Source organism: Urocitellus parryii, chromosome 7 (assembly GCF_045843805.1).
Source record: "Urocitellus parryii isolate mUroPar1 chromosome 7, mUroPar1.hap1, whole genome shotgun sequence".
Lineage (NCBI taxonomy): Eukaryota > Metazoa > Chordata > Mammalia > Rodentia > Sciuridae > Urocitellus > Urocitellus parryii.
In genome coordinates this window covers 118,811,544-118,829,986 of record NC_135537.1, presented here as the reverse complement: position 1 = coordinate 118,829,986, position 18,443 = coordinate 118,811,544, and the positions used below count along the sequence as shown (strand labels likewise).

General features: G+C 49.1%; 1 protein-coding gene across 5 annotated transcripts in view; it reads left to right on the top strand.

The window, feature by feature from the left end:
• Tom1l2 (target of myb1 like 2 membrane trafficking protein) overlaps positions 1-18,443 on the top strand; it is a 119,037-nt gene that overhangs the window by 70,270 nt on the left and 30,324 nt on the right. For all 5 annotated transcript variants that reach the window (XM_026408669.2, XM_026408668.2, XM_077801383.1 and 2 more), the window contains exons 3-7: positions 948-1,026; positions 5,451-5,600; positions 13,331-13,465; positions 15,074-15,232; positions 17,784-17,900. In XM_026408669.2, the coding sequence (XP_026264454.1) occupies positions 948-1,026; positions 5,451-5,600; positions 13,331-13,465; positions 15,074-15,232; positions 17,784-17,900 (640 nt within the window). The remainder of the gene's footprint in view (positions 1-947; positions 1,027-5,450; positions 5,601-13,330; positions 13,466-15,073; positions 15,233-17,783; positions 17,901-18,443) is intronic.

Here is an 18,443-nt window from a genome sequence, read left to right as displayed (position 1 = left end):
AAGAACTCAAAAAGCTATCAATTTAGGAACAAAGAATATGGCCCATTTGTAAACTGGGACTGCCTATGATTCTGTAGAATTCCTCATGGGAATCCACATCATATCTATAACCTGAAATCCCAGAAACCCTTGGGCTTTGAGGAGACTCACTGAGTTTTCTGTGGCAGAAGGAGTTCCATCATGGGGCTAGAAGGAATGGAAGCTTCAGCAAAGATCTAGCCATATCTCTCTTGTGGTTTGGAAAAACTCTTTTCAGTGCCCCCATCCACCAGTGGGTTAGTTACTATTTTGAGGAAACAACATGTATTTTGTGATACAAAATTGAAAAATGTCTGCAAAAAGTGACTCCAATGAAAAATCCCCCGCTACCTCCACTACCCATTTCCCCTTCTTGGGGGCAACCACTGTTACCAGGTTCTTATCGTGCCCTGCAGAGACGTTCTTCCTGACCTGGACATGTACTGCATATATCTTTGCTGTACTTTTATAACAAATACCATCATACCTTATGTACTTTGTGCACATGTCTTTTTAAAAAAAATTTTAGATATAGTTGGACACAATACTTTTATTTTATTTATCTATTTTTATATGGTGCTGAGGATCGAAACCAGCGCCTCGCATGTGCTAGGTGAGCGCTCTACCTCTGAGCCACAACCCCAGCCCCTGTACACATGTCTTCAAGTTTGGTCCATAATAGTGTATAAGGAGTTTCTTTATTCTTTTTCCCAGCTGCCTAGTATTCCATTGTGTGGATGAGCCATGATGTAATTGAACTCATTTCCTATTGGTGGCCATTTGGTTTGCTTCCAGTCATGTACATTTACAAACATGGTGTGGTGAATAACCTTGTATATATGCTAGTTGATGCATGTGGGAGTGAATCTGTGGGATAGCACCCTAGAATGGGACTTGGGAGGATCTTACTATGCTTGTTCTTTTCTCAGGCCAAAGGATGCCATCCGGGCCCTGAAGAAGCGGCTCAGTGGGAACCGGAACTACAGGGAAGTGATGCTGGCGCTGACAGTGAGTGCTGCTCTCTAGCCTTGTCTGCTCCACAGGGCGGGCCTTCTCTCTGTCCACTTGGCACAGTCTCAGGCATGGGGTCTGTGCCACTGAAGTTCAGCAGAGCCTTCCGGTAGCACCCTTGGCTTTTCCTGCCCTACTCTGACATAGGAGTGAGCTTCCGTCTGGTAAATGTAAACCATCAGAAGATAAGGTGTGGACAGGTACAAAAGTCCAGAGCAGAGAAGCCAGAGGCTGGGGTTGGTCCCCTTCCTGCCACCAGCCTGTTCTGAGACTGTAGGTGACAGTTTTCTCTTTATAAAATGTTCACATGTGCTCTGGCATTCCTGTAGTCCAGCTACTCAGGAAACTGAAGCAGGAGGATAGGATTGAAAGTTCAAGGCCAGACCGGGCAACTTAGGGAGACCGTTCTCAAAGTAAGTGTTTTAGTCCTCTTTTTCACCTATGACTAAATGATCCAACCAGCACAAATATAGAGAGAAAGAGTTTATTTGAGGGCTCACAGTGTTGGAGGTCTTAATCCACAGACAGCTGGTTCCATTCCTCGGGGCTCGAGATGAGGCTGAACATCATGGTGGGAGAGGGTGACAGAGAGAAGCAGCTCACATCAATGGGGACCAGGAAGCAGAGAGAGAGTTTTCCTCTTGCCAGATACAAATATATATACCCCAAAGCTATGCCCCAGTGCCCGCCTACTCCAGCCACACACCCCCACTTCAGTTACCACTTGGTTAATCCCTATCAGGGGATTAATTCACTGATTGGGTTAAGATTCTCACAATCCAATCATTTCTCCTCTGAACCTCCTTGCATTGTCTCACACATGAGCTTTTGGGGGATACCTCACATTTAAACCATAGCATTTTTAAATTTTTAAAAATTTTTAAAAAGGCTTGGGATGTATGTCAGTGATATAGTACTTGCCTAGCATGTGCTAGGTCCTGGTTTCAATCCCCAGTATTGAAAAATTTTTAAAAAGGTTCACTTCCACCTATCCATTACCTGCCCTAGACTGCTAAACTTTCAGATACTGATACAGATGTTTATAGCAGTTTCCAAAATGGGTTTCATTATCTCCCTCATACAGATGAGGAGACTGAGGCTCAGAGAGATCTAGAGGTTTGGTCCAGCCTTCACAGCTAGTAAGATATTGAGCTATGGTTTGCCATTAGAAAATGATCTTTTGTTTGGGGTAAAAACTGAAAATAGCTATAAGGGTTCTTGAAAACGTTAACCAAGTGACTCCTTTCAGGAAGAGTGGACCAGATTTTTGCCCTCCTTAAGATGTCAGAGAATTAAAAGGGAGACTTCAGCTGCTATTTCTGTCTTAAAAGCTAACAGTTTTTCAGATGTGGCAAAATCTGGGCCACAGTGAGTTCTTAGAATAGAAACTATAACAGGTCAGCATGTCGACTTCTCTGTAGGTTTGAAATAGTGGGTTATTTAACCAAAACAGCCATAACATGTTTCCTTTTAAAGCAACTATTTGGATTCATTACCCAAGTAAACCCCAAAACTTATTAGGAGAGTTCTCTCTGCCAGGGAATTGGGATGTGAACAGTAAAGGAGAAAATGCTAGTTGAGAAACAGAGAGTTGAAAGCTTTTATTTTTCTCAGAATTTGAGCCACTAAACCTAGTTCACTAAACCTGGAGTGATGCCCCAAATGAGTTGTCGATAACCCACACCACCAGGGGCTGAGCTCTGACAGGTCAGGCATTTCCCTGGTATCTGAAACTTCTTCACAGGCCTGAACATCATCTGACTTTTCCTAATGGTCGGGTTTTGCTGCTCATTGATTGATGTCTTCAGGAGATCTGTGAATGTGCAGAGTCATTGTCCCTGTACCCAGGGCCTCACATGGCACATTTTGCATGGTCTCACATCTGCTCTGACGACTCCACATGCCCCATTAGTTGTTCTCAGTCTTCCTGCTTTCGTTCTTATATTTTGTATTTTTGGTACTAGGAATGGAACCCAGGGGGGCTCTACCACTGAGCTGCCCAGCCCTTTTTATTTTTTATTTTGAGACAGGGTCTCACTAAGTTGCTAAGGGTCTTGCTAAGTTACTGAGACTGACCTCAAACCTGTGATCCTTCTGCCTGAGCCTCCCGAATGGCTAGGATCTCGGGTGTCCACCACCACAGCCGGCTGTCCTCTTGGTTTTTGTTTCCTACCTTTGTGTCTGTTCCTGCCAAGATTGTTAGTATTCACCCAAAATAGGAGCTAGAGACCCTGAAGGGCTGTCTGCTCAGGACTTTGTGTATACACAGGAAGCGCCTGCTTCCGATCACGTCGGGCCCCTTTGGCTTACTCCACGGGTTTGGCTGAACCTTGGAAAATTCCCCCTGGTGTCTCTTGGCTTATAAACCAGAGGGACAAATCTTCCCAGGACCTTTTTGGCAGGTGACCTGAAGTCAGGAGGACCTGCTGTGTCTCCTGCTTGATAGGCTTTGGGCTGCTCTGCAGCACATACACATCTGCTGGGGGTGTTCTCAAGGCCAGGCTGGGACACATTGACCTTGAGGTCTGCTGTCAATAGAACTGAGTGACATGCTCCCTAAAGGCAAGAAGAGTGTCCTTCCTGTGTCCTCCTTGGAAGAGGAGCTAGATCCCCAGGCTGCCCGAGGGCACTGCAGGAGAAATGGGGGAAGCAAAATTTCTGGCTGGCTGCTGAACTGCCAAGGGTGGAATGTCCTAGTGTGGCCTCCTAGGTGCATGACAACTCTGAGGCTCAGTTTCCTCATCTCTAAAATGGAAAAATACCCAACTCATAAGGTTATTTCAAGGGACAAATGAAGGGAGAAGAAATCTGGAATATAATTACCTGTCATCTGAGAGATTCTCAGCTGATGTGGCTCCTTGGAAGCGGGGCTTGTAGTTGGGGTGGTTCAGTGCTCTGGGGAAGTGGGAAGACCAGAGCTCCTAGGAAAGTGGTTCTGAGTTTCCGTGTTGCCTCTCACATTGACCAACAATTGGGCCTAGAACCATCTCTTCCTCTTTCTAAGCCTTTTAACTTTAAAAAAAAAATGGGGTAATAAAGTCCACTTTAAAGAGAACGAATTAGTTGTGAGAATGGAATGAAATTACATGTGATATGGAGAGATCCCTCCTAGTGCCTGGCATGTGGCAAGTATTCAGTCCACATCACAGTTCTGGAACTTCTACAGTCATGGTTTGTCAAGGTAAAGTCCAGCAGTCTGAACCAGACCTTGGAATGGCTGTGTAAGTTAACCTGTCCTCAGATGAGTTTGGGCACATGAGAATAACCAGGGCAGTCAGAAATGTCCTGTCACTGATGATGTCCTTTCAAGGAGGCATTTCTTAGCCAGTTGACTGGGCACCAGAGGTAAGGGTGGCATGGAACGGACCAGGTAATCCTATGGGTTGATTTCCAAAGAGCTGAGAGGGGCAGAGCTCTGTGTTCAAGAATGGAGAGGCCCTCCTGTGAGACCTTCTGAATTCCAAGGAGGTTCCTACTTATCCTATGGAAGAACAAGAAGCTGTTCTTTATTCAAGTGGATAAGCAGTCTTCTGAATTGTAACTCGTATATAATCGTAGTCTCTGTTGGTCCCCAACCCCACATGAGACACTGCTAACCGCTTTACACATATTCTCTCTAATCTTCCCAACCATCCTGCAAAGGAGGACTCATTGTCCCCACTTGACAGATGAAGAAGCTGAGGCCCTGAGATACTTGTTCTGGGCTGCATAGGGAGATAGTGGCAGAACTGAGTCTAGCCCACACCAGCCATCTGGTCAGAGCCTGTGTGCCAGTCTTTCTGATCAGCTGAGGCCTATAGACCCATCTGGACAAAGGAGTAGCAGGCAGCATCTGATTTGAACATGTACCTTAAAGCCACTAGCAGCTGAGGCCCACAAACCATTTGTCAGGGTAGAAGATCCCTTGTCATTGCCAACTTTGTTTGCAGAAGCAGGGTATGTGGGGGGTGTGAGCATGTTTGGTTCCTCACACGTAAGTGCCAGTAACTCACCAGGCAATTTACGCTGTCACAGCAGCCTCCTCTTGTGACAGAGCCTGTCTCTCACTGGCTAATGCCTCACACCCAGAGGCCCAGAGGAGGAGTTAAAATGCTAATTTTCAGGGACCGCTCAGTCATTTTGATCCCATTAAAACACCAGCATCCTTCTCATGCAAAACCGGTGCCTCAATTACCAACTAATTGCCTGATTATTGTGCAGGGACAGGAGACTTCAGTCAGCAAGGGGCTGCTGTCATCCTCGAAGGGACAGCTGAATTAGAGTATGGGAATGTGTGTGCATGGAGGTTTGGCTCTGGAGGAGACGTGTCAGAAAGATGATCTAGGAGCAAGACAGGGGATGGGGACCCCAGCTGCCCGCCTCAGGTCCTGGAGTCTTCTCCAGCTCTCACAGTGGTGACCCTGCCTCCCTCCCCCCATCAGGTGCTGGAGACGTGTGTGAAGAACTGTGGCCATCGCTTCCACATCCTAGTGGCCAACCGAGACTTCATCGACAGCGTTCTGGTCAAAATCATCTCTCCCAAGAATAACCCTCCCACCATTGTACAGGACAAAGTGCTTGCTCTGATCCAGGTAGGCTGGCTTCCTCACCCAGTCTGTTGGGATAGAGTAAGATGGGGCCTCTACGGAGTCCTCGTGCTCTCCCACCATTTAGAGGGAAAAATGGAAGCTTCTGGCCTTAAATATTTATGGTGAAATACTTATTTTATTTATACTTATCCCACTGGAGTGAAATCCAGAACAGTAGCTCTTTAACCAGTTGACAGAAGCTTCAAGAAAACTTCTGGGTGCTCGGCCCCATGCTGCCCACAAAGGTAGGCAGGTGCGGGGCCTCAACAGTCCTCTGAGACAATGTGGAGTGGGAAGGGGCATGTTAGAGCTGTGTGCAGGGTTGGTGAGGTCATAGGGCAAGGGCCAACTCTGGGGTGGTGGACATGGTATTAAGGGATTCCACTGAAGAGATGACATTTTTGTTGTATCCTGAAGAATGAGGAGGAACTTGGTGGAAAGGTCAGAGTGTGAGAGACATCATAGTATGTGCAGAGGCCTAGAAGCATCAGAGAGAGCAGTTGACTCATTTGGGGTGTCTTCATTATTACTGGCTCTGCAACGAATTATCCCCAAACCTAGCAGCTTGAAAAAAAAAAAAAAGATTGTTTATGATAACATGGTTTCTGTGGGCTAAGCACTCTGAATCAGCTTGTTGGGTGAGTCTGCTTGGGGCCTCATGAGTATGCATTCATCTGAAGGCCAGACTGGGCTGGAGGCTCCACTCCTAAGAGGTTACATGGCTATTGGCGAGAAGCCTTGGTTTTTTTGCTAACTATTGGCAGAAATCCAAGTGTAGGTCTTAATGATCCAGTCTCTGAAGTCACAAACCATCTCTCCTGTCTTATTCCGTAAGAAGATAATGACCAGCTCCAGTCTTTAGAGTAGGGAAATTAAATCCCACCTCTTGAAGACATAGTGTCAAAGAATTTGTGGGCATGTTGGGAAAACCATCTCATGGGGAGCAGGGTATAATGAAGACTGTCTAGGACCAGGCTTGTGGTGGGCAGGGCAGGAAGGAGATGAGGCCAGAGAATATGCAGCACCTGTGGACTGTGAATGCTGAGGTGCTTAGGATTGGTCCTATAGGCAGTGGGGAGCCATTGAAGGTTTCTGAGCTGGTGCGTGCACAGACCTGATTTTAGAGCACCTGGTAACAGGACACAAAAATCCTAGGAAAGCCAGGTGTGGTGGCGCATGCCTATAATCCCACCACGTAGGAGGCTGAGGCAGGAGGATTGTAAGTTCAAACCCAGCCTCAGAAATTTAGCAAGGCCCTAAGCAACTCAGCGAGACCCTGTCTCTAATAAAATATAAAAAAGGGCTAGGAATGTGGCTCAGTGGTTAAGCCACCGATTTTGGTACCTGGGTTCAATCCCTGGTACAAAAAAAAAGAAAAAAATCCAGAAGGACATTTTAAAAATACATTTTTTGTAATTATAGACAAACAGCATACCTTTGTTTATTTTTATGTGGTGCTAAGGATCAAGCCTAGTGCCTCACACATGCTAGGCAAGTGCTGTGCCACTGAGCTACAGTCCCAGCTCCTCCACAAGGACATTAACATAACTAGTCACCCATATCAGCAGACAAAGTCAGACACAGTCTGCAGGTGTCAAGAGGAGACAGGAGACCACGCCAGGGGACGGGGAGTAGGTTTCCATAAGGGCAGAGGGAGGCAGCCAGACCCAGGTTGCTGAGCAGACAAAGCCATGTGGAATGGGCACAAGGGCTCTCCAGGGTGGTTGGTCACGAGACAGAGAGGATCAAGAGGGGCCAACTGAGGAGCTGCAGCGTCTGCCTGGAAAGTCCTGCCCAGGCTCTTGGAGAAGTCAGTTCCTATTCACCCTCAAACACCACAGAAGCCTCCCGGCCACCTGATTGAAAGTACACACACAGATTCTCTTTCCCTCTCACATCACCCTCTTTTATGGTCTCCAAGTGCAGCTTTGCTGGTTTTTATGTTGTCTGTGTCACTCCATTCCTTGAGAGTCAGGCTCAGTTGAATGTAGAGCAGTTGAATATGGAGAATGGATGGTCAATGAGTATTTTTTCAATGAAGTTCTGAGGTGGGGAGGGAGTAGGGATGACAGAAGAGTCCCTTTCTATGTTTCCTCTAGGGTGGCCACTGGCACCTCACACACACATATACACACTTAGGGTTACACTTCCCCTTCCCCTACCCTTTCCTCTTTCCTCTCCACCCCCCACAGCCTCTCCTTCTGGAGCTACACTTCTCTGTATGCCCCCAGGGATTGCTGGTGGGAGAAGGATTACTGGCTTTCTCTTACTAAAGACAGAGCACCTCAGTCTGAACCCCTTATGCAGGGCTTACAGTGGCTGCAGACACAGCTCACCCTGAGGCTTGGCTGGGCCTACTGGGGTACAGCTTACCCTTAGAGCAAGCACAGCCAAATCAAGGGGCATGATCTGCTGCTTGAAATGATGCTTTCTTGTCTAATCATCACCTTCCCTGGTCCCAGCACTTCCCAGTTTTTCCCTGCACTGCTTCTAACCTCAGGCAAGTATGGTAACTTCCTGGGCATCTGCCTCCTTATCTGAAAAATGGGGGCCAAATTCCTGCCTGCCTGTTCTCAGCCCTGGGCCTGTGAGGTCAGCCCATGCAGCACAGTGGCCCACACCCATGTCCCCAGGCCTCCCCCTGCTGGTCTGGCAGCAGCAGTGTGCACTGGCTCATGATGGCCTGAGCAGAATGGGGCCTCAAGGGACCTTGCTGGCTCCCATTCAGGCTGGACAGACTGGATATAGTCCCCTGACCCAGCTGTGAAAGGCAGGGGGCTGGAGATGAAGATCCTTTAGGTGGGGACTGGTGATCTTCCACTCCAGGCTTTGCAGTGTTCCTCAGGAGCCTGTACCTTTGTTGTGGTCATCCAACACAGACAAGAGCCGCACTCAGAGCTACTGGACAATGTGGCTTCTGTAACAACAGGGTGGACCAATGAATAAATTTAGGGCACTCAGACTTTTTTTGCCTAGCACATGCTAGGCAGATGCTCTACCATTGAACTACATACCCAACGCTTAAAACGGCTTTTCTAAAGTCTTCTGTGCCCTGAGGGAAATGGGTAATGGAGCTTGTCCTGTCATGTCACCTGTCCCTAGCTCACTGTCCCCCAGTTCCCTTCCTTGAGTGCTGGTCACAAATTTGGACAAAAGTGGCACTTCCAGTGGTGTATGTTTGCCATCTTCAGCCCCCATGGCCAACTGTGAAGACAATCCACGGGTACCCCACCCTACACTCAAACCTGTCCCTCATCAAGGTTTCTTGTGTCTTTAGGCTGCCCTCTAGACATCCTCAGCCACCCTGTCACCACCCCCCCCCCCGAAAAACCATCCCGCGGGCCCGTGTATTCCAGAGGGTCCTGACACTCAGAAAGCTGGAAGAAGATGCCTTCTGTGTTCCCCGAGACCAAGCCCAGTGCATGAATTATGCATGGACAGCATGGTGGTGGGACTCTGCACCCGACTCAGGTGCAAGGGCTCAGTGGATCACCCCACCCCACCCCAACACGGTGTCTGCTCCTCTGGGTAGGGCTAGTCTCCCTGGTAGGCCAACTGAGAAAGACACAGGGAGCAGAAAACCCTGGTCACAACCTCCCAGTGCTCCTTGACACTACAGGCTTCTCCACTGCCACCTTTCACTTCGCCCCTAAGGTTTCCTTGGCTGGTTTTGTTGCTCCTGTTCTTCTCTCTTTCCTCACATGAAGTCTCATTCACCGAGAAGACAAGAATGCTGCTCTCCCTCTACAGTCTCCCTCAGGCTTTCCCTCATTGTTTTTTGAGGAACAGGAATGGAATCACCCTGGTAGAACAACCTCAGCCTGGCCGCGCCTCGCCACCCCACTGTCGACACCCCAGCAATAGAGTCTAAAAATACTCTCCACTGAGGAAAGTGGGAAGGATCCAGGTGGTGATGGAAGTGGGGGCAGGAGGGCTGGAAGGGGCTGCAGGGGCTGTGTTCTTTGAAGGTGTCAGAGGCCTGGTGGCTGCCTCAGAATCCAGTGAAAAACACAACCACTAGGTTCCCTTAAGTGAAGGCCTCTGGCCACATTCTGTGTGGACAGGCAGCCCCCTAGGGACCCTGTCACAGGGATCAGGAAGTCTGAGCTGGGGACAGAAGCAGAAGAAGACAGCCTCCTTTTGTCCACAGTTATCTCAGAACCCATAGTTTAAATCAGCAATTGTCTGTCAGTCTGAAAGTTGAGGCCTGAAGACTGTCAAAACCCTGAGAGACATAGCAGTGAATAGGAGAGGGTTGTGTTTGTGTCTGCAGTTTGGCATGCAGTCCAGAGAAATGAAGGAAATAAAAACATGGCATATCTCCCCTTTATTCCCCTCACTAGACCTGCCTCTGGGGCCTTCAGCCTCCCAACACTGTAGCCACAGGCTGCAGGAAAAGAGGGAATTATCTAAAGAGTGTGACTTCCTGTCAGATGGCCACTCAGTTCTTAACTGGCCAGTTCCTGTGATAGGGGACCCTGAGAGAATGCCAATGTTGCTGCTGCCATGACACTTGGCTTTTGGATAAGGCAGCCATCAGGGAGGCAGCCCTCACCCTCCCCAACCCCCTGCTCCTGGGACTCAGGGCCCACCAGACCTCCCAGGATTTGCTCCCCCTCCCCAGGGAAGATTCTCCCCTGGCTCAGCCTACAGTGGGGACCCATTAGCACTGTCATTTCAGTCTGTTGACAGCCTAAGTGGCCATCTTTCCTCTGTTCTCTGAAGTAGGAAAATAAGGATGCTTAGTAATTATGAGAACAGAATTCAGTTTAACCTGACAAATGTCAGCTGGCTGCCTTCTCTGTGCAAGGGCAAGAGACTGTCACCTTCTGGAGGTGGCTGACTTGGCTGGGGCAACAGGAGCAGTTACTTAGGCATGTTCTAAGAAGATGTTGGAGACACACAGCATCTCTGGATTTCTCCCATCTCTGGATTTCCTCATATGACTGTTCCTTTAAAGTCCTCCCCACCCCCATGTGTTCCTCTGTTGGCATCAGAATCTTGTGCAGTGGAGATGGCTGTCAGGAACATATGCTCTGTTAGCAGTCATCTCACCCAGACTGCACAGGGGTCCCAGACAGGGGTTGGAATTGTGGCAGGTGGGGACAGGGCGCATTAGCCAAGATTGCTTGGCTGCAAATAACAGATGCCAACTCTGCTTGCCTAGGCAAAGAGAAGAGTTTGCCCTGACAAGGCAGGGCCCCTCAGAAGCCCAGGTTACTGAGGCCAGGAGTGTGTGGGCCTGGGAAAGGACAGAAGGGACCTGAAAGGCCTCTGAATTATTTCCTTGTATATCTGCACCTCCTAGCATGCCCAGTGGCTCCTTTTCCAAAACACAGACTATCTCTGTCCCCTGGTCCTGCGCTGGCATGGGACTACATCCCACATTTTCAGAGGATAGTTTTCTTCCCCTGAGCCTAGGGAAGAACTACTAGCAGGAGAATCCACGGACCCATCCTGTGATATGCATTTCCTCTCCAGACCTCTGGTGGCAGGCAGAGCTACTAGGTGACTGAATGTAGGGGAGGAGAGTGCCATGGAAGAGGGCACCCAGGGAAATGTTCGTTGGCTAGAAAGAACAACATGGCATGGCTCTTTAGTCTGTCTTCTTGCAATCTCAAATTCAGCTTGGGTGTGAAGCCAGGGAAATAAACGGGGTCCCTGGAATTGTTTGTACCTCTATAGAAATAGGCCTGGGGTGGTACCAGAAGGCACCACCAAGCATTTTTCCCTCTTATTCTCCCCCAGGGGGCTGTGAATATGCTCTTTAGACTCTTGAGTATATATATATTTTTTATTGTTGTTTTGTTTTTATTTTATTTGTGCTTGTGTGGTGCTGGAGTTGGAACCCAGGGCCTCGTGCGTGTTAGGCAAGTGCTCTACTACTGAACTATACCCCAGCCCCTAGCCTCTGAAGTTTAGACCCCAAATGAAAACACCAGAGCATTTTGAGGCTGCGTCTCCGGACTCAGCTGAGTTTTCAGTGGGATAGATGCAGTGGAGCAACCGACGGGCTCTGGGGCTGTGGTAAGGCAGGTGGAGGCAGCGTAGCTCTTCCAGCTGGGCCTTCCTGACAGCTTCTGTAGGCACCTTCAGTTCCCTTCAGAATCCAGAAGGAAGTGTTGGCCCAGACAAGCTGTCCTGATGCTGTGGTGGCGTTAAATCCCCAAGTATGCAAATTAAGGGCATCAAGGAAAGCCAGGCTGACAGTGCTGTGCATAGTAAGTGAGAAGCACTGGTGGTAATTAAGGAGGCTTTTTGGAAGCTGACCTTTTAACTTTGAATGGATCTGTTGGTTAAAGAGGGAGTTTCTGCTGAGTGCTGTGGCGCATGCCTGGAATCCCCGAAGCTCAGAAGGCTGAGGCAGGAGGATCAAGAGTTCAAAGCCAGTCTCAACAAAAGCAAGGCACTAAGCAACTTAGTGAGACCCTGTCTCTAAATAAAATACAAAGTAGGGCTGGGGATGGGGCTCAGTGGTCAAATGCCACTGAGTTCAATCCCTGGTATCAAAGAGAGAGAGAGAGAGAGAGAGAGAGAGAGAATGAGAATCAGTTTCTGTGGCTGCCTCTGGTTTGGTTGGAATGCATTGGTGGAGGTAGGAGACAATTAAACATCATGATGGTGACAGACTGGGCAGTGGCATGGGCACAGGAGGTACTGCCCCCTCTGGGTTCATATATGTAGTGAAGGGACACACTAGAGGTGACACTTATACTTCAGTTTTGTGGTTTTTTTAAATGATGTGTGTGTGTGTGTGTGTGTATCTATTGTTGTTATTTATTTATTCATTTATGTGGTGATGGGGATTGATCCCACGGCCTCATGAATGCTAGGCAAGTGCTTTACCACTTAGCTGTCTCCCCAGCTCTACATTTCAGTTTTTTAATACATTCTGTAACTTCCAAAGAACAAGGGTGTGTGTATGTGTATTTTTAACTATTAAGAGTTTCACAAGTCAACAGAAGTGGTGCTTGATTTAAATTTCTGCTCTTCCCTCTCTGTTGTGTTTGCATTTAAGGGAGTGTAGTGGTCATGCTTTCCACTAGGTTTTTCTGTTTGGCCAGGTATATGTTGAGATCATCGGAGTGCAACATCAAGAAAGAAGCACAGCCTGGGAGCAGGATTCTGGGGGTGAACCTTGGCCATTGGCCCACAGTCCGGCTCCTAATGTGCTCTTGCGCCCTTGGGGTAGAGTCATCTCACCTGCCAACAACAGGTCTGGGCTTGGTGAGCGAGTTCAGTGTCAGCGGTTGCTGATTTATTGAGGAAACCTAGAGTGAGCCTGAATTTCCCATCGCACATCAATTTCTCCTTTCCTTTCTGCTCAATTTGCCTCCGGTTCCCGCTTCCACCGGTGAGGGTGGGTGTTCTACTCAGAGGTATCAAGGCGAGCCTTCTGTTCCCTTTAGCTAAACAGCCCCAGCAATTGATTTCCTTGCCATTAGGAAAATGCCTGCATTTTAGGATGCACCACGATACATGGGTGTTATTTCTTTGCCTTCTCTCCAAGGAAATACATGCTGAAGTAAGTTTTGTGGTTTTGTGCACACCCAGTAGCACTGCTGAAAGCCAGGCTCTCGCCAGCCTTCTCGTGGCAGCGATTGCAGGAAGAGAGGAGCAGAATAGGTTTTGCCAGTGCACTTGGCATTGCAGAGTGCTGGCGCTGACTTTCCAGCACTGTGACAGGCCTGGCTAAGAACCATTTCCTAACAGGCCGTGCTCTCTCCTCCTAGGCGTGGGCTGATGCCTTTCGGAGCAGTCCTGACCTCACTGGTGTTGTGCACATCTATGAAGAGCTGAAGAGGAAGGGGGTCGAATTTCCCATGGCAGACTTGGATGCGCTGTCTCCCATCCATACACCCCAGCGGGTAAGCTTCCAGCTGGCATTTTCTAGAAAGATGGACTGTAGAACAGGGGAGCCAAGCCGCTGCCACCACCCTTCTGCCACTGCCTTTGAATTATTCAGCTTGTCATCATGCTTTCTTAAAGCTCCAGGGCATTTCTTTTTAATAACAAGGGGAATGCAGAAGTGAGACAGCTGGTTGACTGGTGATTAAGTGGCAGTAGTGTCCCCCCCTGGTTTTCACACTGACTGTGGAGGAATATAATAGAGGGATCAGTTCAGGCGTTTTCATGGAAATGGCTGCTTGGGCGGAGCCATCCTGTGAGGGTCATTAGCACCTGCTCTGCCAAGGCCTGTAGAAGGTGTTATGGGAATCTGTCCTCTTTCTTGTCAGGACCAGAGCACCTCAGAGTGGTACAGCAGGGTGACTTTACTCTTACTCCAGCAAAGAGCAGTGTTTACTTTTTTCAACTGTGTAAATCAAATGTTTTATTTTCCTTTTTTTTTTTTTTTTTTTTGATATGGTGCTAGCAGTTGAACCCAGGGCGTCATGCATGCTAAGCACACTCTCTACACCGATCTATACACCCCCCCAGCCCAATTAGATGGATCTCAAATGTATTTTGAACTATGAGCCTTCAGCATCAGTCTAGAAATCTTTGAATTCCAGCAGCTGTGGGATGCAGAGCCCAGGAAAGGTCTGTGTCTGAGAACCCCACCGACACTCTCAGATGCCAGCAGTGGACGGGGCAGCTCTGCACTTCAGAATTAAGAGCATGCAGATGTACAACTGTAATGCCCCCAAAAAACATGGAAAGAAGTCACACATGATGCCAGTCATGGTTTCACAGGGAATCTGGTCCTGTTGTTGACTGGGAACCAGCTCCTAGCTCAAGGAGAGAGCCTGGAAAGCTCCAGGTCTGGAGAAGCACCAATCATAGCACATTTGGCCTTGCTGGCTCTCTTCTGCCCATGTCTTCAAGGAGGACAGTGTGCTATGTGTGTGTCTCTTGTGAACATATGCACTAATGTTCACAAGGTTATTTGAGATGCCCAGGCCCTACCTCCATTGTCAGAACAGTCCATCCCCACGTGCTTTGAGTGAAGGCACAAGGCATTATTCTCATTATGATCCCTCCAAACCACTTACTATGCTTAGTGGAATAAACATAACCTGCTTTATTCTTCTAATAATGACACAGAACAGTGTTGTTCCTATAATTACAAAGAACATTCGGTAAATTGCATAATTGCTATTTATATTAGTCTACTTGTAAAGGCCAAAACGTAATCTTATGGTTCCAAATAAAGATTCATGATTAGCAAAACTTAATAACAGCCCTCCTTCCACTTGGATCCCAAGGTGGTCTTAACAATGGAACTATGACCAGAATGCTCATGGAGCATTCTCCACAGCCTCTTGGAGTTACACTGGTTGTCTGCCAGGGACAAGGACAGGAGACCTTGTGAGGAGCGTGGAGGGAGGAGCCACTGGTGGCTTCACTGCCCAGATGGTAAAATCGGGTGGGCTCTGTGAACTCTGATAGAAAGCACAGCCCAGGCTGGGGGAGGTGCCGGGTCTGGCCACACAGGCAGCCCAACAAAACGGAGGACTTTTTTGTTGCCATGCCAGAGTGTCCCAGAAGTAGATCCAGCCTCGACCATGCCCAGGTCCCAGTCGCAGCAGAGGACCAATGCCAGCTCCTATTCCTCGCCTCCTCCTGCTTCCTACTCCGCTCCCCAGGCCCCGGCTCTCAGTGTGACTGGTCCCATCACGGCCAATTCAGAACAGGTACTTGTGTGCTTCTGGGCCATAAACAAGCCAGCTGATGACCCTCCTTCACCTTCCCAGCATTTAGAAGCCTACCCAGGCCAGGGAGTGCCCTGGGTGTGGGGCACAAAGATGGAAGGACCCAAGATCTGGGGGAGATGACTGCAAGACGATCATGATAGAGTGTGGTCACACCATGGTGAGGAGCAGAGCCCAGTGCTCTGGTGTACCAGGGTTGAGCAGTCCCTGGAAGAGAGCCCAAGAGCTGAGGCACTGAGGACCCTGGAACAGGCATGGGGCTTTGTCAGGTGAGGCCCTGCTCAGGCAGTAGCATCAGTGCATGCAAAGCACAAAGGATTGGGAATCATTGGGAAATGGTTGATGTGGGTGTTGGACCCAGGTAGAGGAAGAAATCGTTGCATAAAGTGAGGCCAAAAGCAGAGGAATGCACTTGAGTTGTGAATAAACTTGTCAGTCCCGTAGGAAATGTCAGCCATCAGAGGGGAAGGTACCGGTGGGGGCAGAGTCCAAAGTCAGGGAGGCCTCCAGAAGCACTCTGTTTGCTTTATCCCAAACACTGCCCCATTCCCTGGATTACTTCCTGATAAGCTGATGCAGTTTTACCCCAAACCACTATTTTTAGATGCATTGTTAAGACTGGTCTTCAGATGAATCTATAGAATTTCCATTAAAATTTAAGATTTATGAGTTAAAATTTAAGAATTTCTTAAGCTTTGAAAAAATGATTTCAAATGTTTGTACTTCAGAATCCTTATTTCCTCATTGTGACATGTTGTTATTATGAAACCTCACTGAAATAGGGGAGTCAGGGGATTGTGTGTAGGTGACACCAGTGTTGACATCCGTGGGGCTTTACTGCTTGTGGGCCTGGGTCACTGAGTGCCACTCCTCCTCTTTACACACATGAGGTCTTCCCTAAAATGGAAGCCCTGGGGCAGAAGGCTTTGGCTCTAGGCGCTGCCTCCATGGGCAGAACTGTCACTGTGTGCTTTGAGGGAAGGTAGAACGTGTTTGAAGTTGAACAATCTCTGAGTCCCTTGGCTCACTGACCTTCAGTGCAGCAGGTGCTGGGTCGGGCTTTCCAGTGCCAGAACAGCCAAGAGGACTGTCTGGAGAGAGAGAGAGGGCCCGGGTGCATGGCACCAGTTGCCGCCAGGGGGCATGGAAGCAAGGCAGAAGGCTGGTGCCCAGCCTGACCTAGAGACCCCAAGGCTTCAGTGTGGTCACCAGGTAGCATGCCTGGGCCTCCCTGCCCAGAAACCTCTTCATGGCCAAGGCATTGAAGCCATCCATCAGGCGAGCCAGGCAACAAGAGCCTCTCAGGACTTGGACCATCTCTCTGACGGATTGAGGTCTTCCGTCCTTGTCCCTGTGCTAAGGGTACAGAACTCAACCACCACACATCCCTGAGAAGTTAAGGGTCTGCTGAGAGAGCCCACTTGCCCAGGAGAGGCTGAAGGAGGCTGGGAGTGGCCGTTTCCACCTCAGGGCAGGCAAGAGAGAGCAGAAAAGGGCTGACTGAGGAGAGGAGGTATCGCTTGATCAGAGTCCCAGTGCAGATGAGCACAGGAGTAGAGCCCACATGTGGGGCAGAGAGTGTACGTGCGTGCCCATTTACTGGATGGGCAGCACAGCAACCCATGAAGTCTGGGGTTAGGCCTTTCCCTAGACTCAGAGAGTTGGGTCCATCTCTGGGTGGTAGAGCCCTAAGCTTGCTGAATCTTTCGGAGCTCCTTCCACTGTCCCGACAGTTCTCTGTCTAGTGTGTGTGGGTCTTCCATCAGCAATAGACAGGTCTATGGAAATTCTTCCAGGATATCTCACTGTGGACAAGGAAGGTCCTTGTGGCTTCCACAGATGCCTCAAAGGGGTTTAGAGAAACTCAGGGCTGGAGACCCAGAAGAGGCGGTTTATGTGGTCTACTGTGCCTCTGCTGGAGAGCGTGAGGGGCCTCAGCCTATGGGTGCTAATGGGTGGGATATTTTTCAAGTTCAGGTTACCAGGTAGGGAGCTGGGTGTGGGGGAATTCCTCCTGTGATTTTTCTCTTGCTCCTCCTCTTATCATTGCCACACTAGAAAAGTGTTCTTAGCACTGGAAGGCCTCCCAGAGAATCGTAGCTTTTAGATGATGACACTCAAGGGGCAGAGCCTGTAACCGTGAGGTCCACAGAGTAGGGCACACCCAGGGTCCTATGGGGAGAGTGCTGAGACCGCAAGCTTGGTTCTTCAGTTCTTTCTGCCCCAGTGCCTGTCACTGCACTCTGCTCTTCAGTTAGTGTCATGGGCAGAGAGGCACCTGTGACTGACTGTGGGTGACCAGGGCCTCTGGGACAGCCTTGCTCCCGCATTCAGTTCTTCTGAGCTGCCAAGCTGCCGTCCCCTCCCAGGAAGCCAGAGGGAAAAGAGAAGGCAGATCCTAGAGCATACACTCAGAATGACGGGGTGTCATGGTGATTGGGACCATCCCCACCCTGTGGGGCTGGCTGGTTAGGATCTTCCAAGCGCAGATCACTGACCTCCCCTTGGCGCCTTCCTCCCTGCCACACTACAGATTGCCAGGCTGCGGAGTGAGCTGGACGTTGTCCGGGGAAACACAAAAGTCATGTCGGAGATGTTAACAGAGATGGTCCCTGGGCAGGAAGATTCATCAGACCTGGAGTTGCTGCAGGTGAGGAGAACCCGTCTTGTGGAGGTGCTGGGCTGAGCACAGGGTCACAGCCTTTGGGGGCAGCACCACTGCTGCACGCTGTGACAGGACCCTTCTTGGGGACGTCACAACCGTGAGTTTGGACAGTTTCGTAGCACTGTTGTCAGGAAGGATTAAGTCCTTGGGGGCTCATAGCCTCACGCTATCCTAGGGACAGATAGAGACCAGTACCACTCTGTTTTTTATTTTCCTTAATTATATGTTGTCCTGATAAGGAAGTGCCAATTGTAGAGTACATGCCCATCAAACGAAAAAGAAAGTCAAGAACAAAATAATTTTCTTTAACCCACACATCCACAAAAACCACTGTTGACTTTTTGTTGTATTTCCTTTCAGGGTGTTTGCTGTGTTTATTTTAAATCTAGTTGAGATGATGCTATGTGTCCCAGTCTGTGTGTGCCTTTGCTGCCTGTTGTCAGATCACGGACATTGTGTAGCGGAGCCCCTTCAGCCATGACAGCACGTAGGGCTCTTCCCCCACCCAGACCCTGAGTCAGGAATTCC